Source organism: Erinaceus europaeus, chromosome 12 (assembly GCF_950295315.1).
Source record: "Erinaceus europaeus chromosome 12, mEriEur2.1, whole genome shotgun sequence".
In the NCBI taxonomy this organism is placed as follows: domain Eukaryota; kingdom Metazoa; phylum Chordata; class Mammalia; order Eulipotyphla; family Erinaceidae; genus Erinaceus; species Erinaceus europaeus.
Genome location: NC_080173.1, coordinates 46,182,125 through 46,188,043, shown reverse-complemented (window position 1 = coordinate 46,188,043; position 5,919 = coordinate 46,182,125). Strand labels below are relative to the sequence as shown.

The following is a 5,919-nucleotide window of genomic DNA, read 5'->3' as shown; positions in this document are numbered from 1 at the left end:
GGCCGGGGGCGGGGGCTTCGCGCGGGCCCGCGAGATGCCGGTGTTGGCCGCCCGAGCGGCTGTAGCTGCTGCGGCGGGGGAGGCGGCAGCCCGGCCCGGTCGGGGGACTGCGCTGGGGGCCGGCGCGTAGCCGGGACTATGGAGGGGCAGAGTGGCCGCTGCAAGATCGTGGTGGTGGGGGACGCGGAGTGCGGCAAGACGGCGTTGCTGCAGGTGTTCGCCAAGGACGCCTACCCCGGGGTGAGGGACCGGCTTCGGGGAGGCGGGCTTGAGGCCGCGGGGGTGGGTGCCTGGGACTCGGTGACAGACGGATATGGGTGCTGGTTGCTGGGTGCTGAGGGGAACCCGAGGCACGAGAGAGGGGCTCAGAGGACCAAGGGTGGCGTAGAGGCGCTGGCGGGACTGCAGAAGATCGGAGTGGGAAGAATTGGGGAGCAGGGTGAGATGAATGGGGTTTGGGAGAACCAATGAATCTCGGCGAGGGCGCTAGGGGCATGTCGGGGAGTCCTGATCATCGGGAAAAGGGGAGAACTAGAGGCGGAAAGGACCTGGAGGAGGTCTGGAAGCCTCAGGGATTCTGCAGAGGCAGCGGCTTCCTAATTTCCCTTTTACCTAACAGCAAACCAACTTGTATCCAGTGGCAGGGCTGGACGGGGCGTGGGAGCGAGGAGGGCATTTGTCTGGTGTGAAGACTACAGGATCTTATCTTGACTCGTCTTTATCTGCAGAGTTATGTCCCCACTGTGTTTGAGAACTACACTGCGAGCTTTGAGATCGACAAACGCCGCATTGAGCTCAACATGTGGGACACTTCAGGTAGCCAAGTCCCTTGGGGTCACCCTGACTTCCATGAACACTCCACTCTGACCCTTCCCTTTACTGGAGCCTTAAGGTCCAGGTCAGGTGGGCCTATCCGGTCAATTTGAGGAGGGGAAGTTAATATTCTGCCTAAAGCCAGTGGTACTGACACAGAACTTGCTAAAGCCCAGAGAAACTGAGTCCTGAAAGAAAGAAAGAACAGTATCCATCCCCTCAAATGGTTTCTGCCTGGGAAAGTTGGGAGAATGGCTTTTATTTTGGACTATGCTTCCCAGAAAACAGACATAAAGCTCAGGAGATACACCAACAGACCTTCATAGCTGAGGCTTGTTAGTCCCAGGTTCAATCCTTGGTACCACTACCCCAAGCCAGAGCTGAACAGTGCTATGGAAAAAAAAAAAGGGGGGGGGGAAATAATAAAAGGAGGAGAGATTGTGCTAAGGAAAGACATTTAGAATTTCTTGGGGGGAGGTATGGGAGCTGCTTCTCTAAACTGTTGAAATTGAGATCAAGTCCCAAGACGGTGGGTGAGCTATGTCACACTTCTCCCAAAGGGAGGGAGGAGGTTCTGTCCCCCCCCCTTTTTTTTTAGAGATTTATTTGTTAATGAGACCAAAAAGAGAACCAGAGCATCATGCTGGCATGGGTGGAGGGTTGGGTTTGAACTCAGGACCCTATGCCTAAGAATCTAACACCCCACCCATTGTACCATGTCCCAGCTCCAGGAGGGTTCTTATTTTTTTTTAATATTTTTTATTTTTATTTATTTTCCCTTTTGTTGCTCTTGTTGTTTTTCATTGTTGTAGTTATTATTGTTGTTGTTGATGTCATCGTTGTTGGGTAGGACAGAGAAGTGGAGAGAGGAGAGGAAGACAGAGAGGGGGAGAGAAAGACACTTGCAGACCTGTGAAGCGACCCCCCCCCCCCTACAGGTAGGGAGCCAGGGGCTTGAAGTGGGATCCTTATGCCGGCCCCTGCGCTTTGTGCCACATGCGCTACCGCCCGACTCCCAGGGGTTCTTATTTTTACTAGGCTTCTCTGGAAGACTTTAGAAGCTGGCAAAGCCCAGAAAGTATATGCAAATTTTTGAGAGAATGTTGAGAGATTTCATGACTTCTCAAACATTCAAAAAATATTAAGAATGATTGCTTTTAGAGACCCCTCTGAGGGAAGTGGAGAGCTGGTTTTTGTTTGTTTGTTTTTGCCATTTAATTTCCCTTCTGCTCCCTTCCTTAGAGAAATACAGACTCCTTGGTGGGTATTAAGAACCTGTTCTTTTTCTGTTCTCTACTCTTAGCTGAGCTGACCAATGCTGCTGAGTTCTCCCATCTCTTTCCAGGCCCCCATCCACTCAGGACTCTCATCTGTCCCTGTCCTGTCTTCTTTCAGGTTCCTCTTACTATGACAATGTCCGGCCTCTGGCATACCCTGATTCAGATGCTGTGCTCATTTGCTTCGACATTAGCCGACCAGAAACACTGGATAGTGTCCTCAAGAAGGTAGGAACCTCAGCATGGGGGGTTGATAGCATAATGGTTATGCAAAGAGACTATCATATCTGAAGCTCCAAAGGCCTAGGTTCAATCTCCTGCACCACCATAAACCAGAGCTGAGCAGTGCTCTAGTCAAAAAAAAAAAGAAGAAGGGGGGTTGGGCTGTAGCACAGCAGGTTAAGCGCACATGGCACGAAACTTGAACCGCACATGGCACGAAACTTGAACCACCGGCATAAGGATCCCAGTTTGAGCCCCTGGCTCCCCGCCTGCAGGGGAGTCACTTCACAAGTGGTGAAGCAGGTCTGCAGGTGTCTATCTTTCTCTCCCCCTCTCTGTCTTCCCCTCCTCTATTTTCTCTGTCCTGTCTGGCAACAATAATAATAACCACAACAGTGATTAACAAGGGCAACAAAAAAGGAAAATAAATAAATAAAGTATTAAAGAAGGTGAAGAAGAAGGAGGAGGAGGAGGAGGAGAAGAAGAAGAAGAAGAAGAAGAAGGAGAAGAGGAAGAAGGTGGTTTGAGCCTGGGAAGTAGGACCAGAATCCCTAATCCTAACATAGCATGGGCCAGGAGGCTGGGCATGGCCAGCTGCTAAAGACTGTGTGAAGCTCTTGTCCTAATCTCTACACCCCTTCCTGGACCAGATGCCACAACTGGATTGGTATCTGGGGGAGGTGAAAGGGCTCACAAAGTGAAATACTCACTTCCCACACCTCCTTGGGCATGGGTACCCCAGATGGAGGCATAGATAGGAGTGCTCCTAGAATCCAGGAAAGGCTGCTGTTTCCATGAGAAAAGCCCACAGTGAATGGGCAGAAGGCCGCTCTAGTCCCACCATGGGAGGGCGAGGGTAGGATTTAAGAATAGATTTGGGAAAAGGGGTGGGAAAGGGAAGGCTCCAGACTACAGACCCTTCATAGCCCGAGGCTGAGGCTGGGCCCTCAGCCTTACAGTGTCACCCCAGCCCTTTCCTCTCTCTCTCCTTTTCTTATGCCTAGTTCCTCTTTGAACCAAAGCCCACCATCTCCACCCCCTCCTCACATGGGAGATTCAGAGGGGTTCAGGTTCTGCTTATGTTAAGGAAGGGTGTCTCCTTGATTTGGGGCAAGGGGTTAATCCTGTGCTTCCTCCTGACCCTCTGTAACTTTATTTCATTTCCCCAAAAAATAGTGGCAAGGAGAGACTCAGGAGTTCTGCCCCAATGCCAAGGTTGTGCTGGTTGGCTGTAAACTGGACATGAGGACTGATCTGACTACACTGAGGGAGCTGTCCAAGCAGAGGCTCATCCCTGTCACACACGAGCAGGTGGGAACCCTTGACCTCTGACTTTGTGCCTGTCTAGATATCTGCCCCTTTTCATTACTGATATTAAAAATAGGGCCAGGTGGGGGAGACAGCATATTGGTTACACAAAAAGACTTTAGTGCTTGAGAATCAATCTTTAGCACCACCAGAAGCCAAAGCTAAGCAGTGCTCTGGTAAAAAAAGAAAGAAAGAAAGTGGGTTCATCTCTTGCCCTGACCTTTGTCTCTGCCCAGATCCCTGATGCCCCAGCTCCTGGCCCCCTGCCCCTGGCTTTGCTGTACACTGAATCCTCTAACTTCCTTCACACACTTCCTTTCCAGGGCACTGTGCTGGCCAAGCAGGTGGGGGCCGTGTCCTATGTGGAGTGCTCCTCCCGGTCCTCAGAGCGCAGCGTCAGGGATGTCTTCCACGTGGCCACTGTGGCCTCCCTGGGCCGTGGCCATAGACAACTTCGTCGTACTGACTCACGCCGTGGACTACAGCGATCAGCCCAGCTGACAGGGCGGTCAGACCGGGGGACAGGGACTGAGGGCGAGCTCCACAAGGATCGAGCCAAAAGCTGTAACCTCATGTGAGGGGCCAGGAGATGGGGTCTGGTTGGGAGGAGGAGGGTTGTGTGGGGAACTGGCATCAAGAGTAATCTTGAGTCTCAGCTTATAAAGGGTGCCTTCTATCCCCCACCCCTTGTCTCCGTGTCCTGGCCCTGGTTTCCTTTCCCATGGAAGGTAACCACTCTATGACCTTCCCTTCTCTGCTTTCACTTCTACAGCTGTTATCCCACATCCCAAGCAACATTCACTAAATTACAAAGTTGAGAAGCCCCCATACCATCTCCCTAGCAGTCCTAGCCCCTCCCTTTCCCCAACAGGTCCCAAATAAAGCCCATATCCAAGGAAAACTTCTATGGCTTTAGTTTTGTTACTTTTCTTTAAAAAAAAAATTTTTTTTTTTTACTTATTTGTTCATGAGAAAGATAAGGGAAGAGAGAGAAAGAACCAGATATCACCCTGGTACATGTGCTGCCAGGGATTGAACTTGGGACCTCATGCTTGAGAATCTAATGCTTTATCTACTGCAACACCTTCTGGACCACATATTTGTTACTTTTCTAAAAAGATGGATTTACCAATTTCTAGTGGCTAGAGGGAAAGTTAAACTTGAGGAAGAACATTCTCTCCTGTGTATGGGTACACCGAAGGAACAAAGGAAAAGTCAGGGTCAGAGCAGCCTTGTCTTTTTAGGAATCAGAGTTGGAGAAGTGAGATAATCTTGGGAATATTCAGCTCAGTTAATAAATCAAACAATCCTGGGGCAGAGGGTAGATAGCATAATGTTACGCAAACAGACTCTCATGCCTAAGGCTCCAAAGTCCTAGGTTCAATCCCCCACATCACCATAAGCTAGAGCTGAACAGTGCTCTGGTTAAATAAATAAACAATCCTAAGGTCTATAGGGGGGTTTCACATAGACTGATCTGCAGTTCATCATGCAACCATAGCTGGACCCTCTGCTAGTGCAGGTGGGGTTTCTGTAGTGGCACAGGCCCCTTGCCTACCCACCCCATCCTCTTGCCCTCCCTACTTGGAATCTTCTGGTGCCCTGAGACTTGTGAGAGGAGGGAGAACATCAAAAACTTCCACAACAAAGAGTCTGATCCTGCAGAGGGAAGTGATCCACTGAGGGATGGAAATTTGGTGCTGGAGATTCCTGGGAGAAAGGAACAGAGATTCACACCCCCTTTGCTTCTGAGCTCCTTCATGATTTTGGAGGGAACATCATCTGTGAGAATAGGGGCACTCTACACCCCACCCCTTAGCCCCTCCCAACTCCCTAGAGAAGGAAAGCTGGTTGAGGGGATGGTCGGAAGCTTGTTGTCAGTGAGGACAGTGCTGGTCTGTTTTCTCTGGAGTCTGGTTTCACATTGCCCTGTATTCCCTCCCTGGCTCTGGTCCCACTGGCCTCTTTTCGGTGACATTCTCTTCCAGGAACCGTCCCTGCTCTCCCCATTCCCCATCCCCAGCCAGTTCTTCTAGATCTACTGCAGGAGAGAACATAGATCTTACTATACCCTCTACAGGGCTCCCCCTCTTCAGCAGTTTGCAGACCATCCTTCCCTCCCTCATTCAGCAAATATGTACCAAGTGCAAACTGTGTGCCAGACACTGACTTAAGATTCTGAAAGGAGAAGTTCCAAGACCAGATAGAGAGGAAAGGGGGTATCCCAGGTGTGAGAGTGCCTTGGCTCCTTACAGTCCCAGGAGGCAGTCCAATGAGCCAAATCCTGAGGGTGAAGATG

General features: G+C 50.6%; 1 protein-coding gene across 1 annotated transcript; it reads left to right on the top strand.

Annotated features, from left to right (window-relative positions):
- Positions 1-4,521, top strand: RND2 (Rho family GTPase 2). Its single transcript, XM_007536835.3, has 5 exons — positions 1-240; positions 729-816; positions 2,209-2,318; positions 3,489-3,623; positions 3,944-4,521. The coding sequence occupies exons 1-5, from the start codon at positions 139-141 to the stop codon at positions 4,196-4,198; spliced, it is 690 nt and encodes a 229-aa protein (XP_007536897.1). The 5' UTR covers positions 1-138; the 3' UTR covers positions 4,199-4,521.
- Positions 4,522-5,919: the final 1,398 nt, after the last annotated feature.

Excerpts from the sequence above, each read along its gene's own strand:
- RND2 (XM_007536835.3), top strand. The coding sequence starts at position 139 with ATGGAGGGGCAGAGTGGCCGCTGCAAGATCGTGGTGGTGGGGGACGCG. Across the intron at positions 817-2,208 it reads CAACATGTGGGACACTTCAG|GTTCCTCTTACTATGACAAT; the intron begins GTAGCCAAGTCC and ends GTCTTCTTTCAG. Across the intron at positions 3,624-3,943 it reads TCCCTGTCACACACGAGCAG|GGCACTGTGCTGGCCAAGCA; the intron begins GTGGGAACCCTT and ends CTTCCTTTCCAG.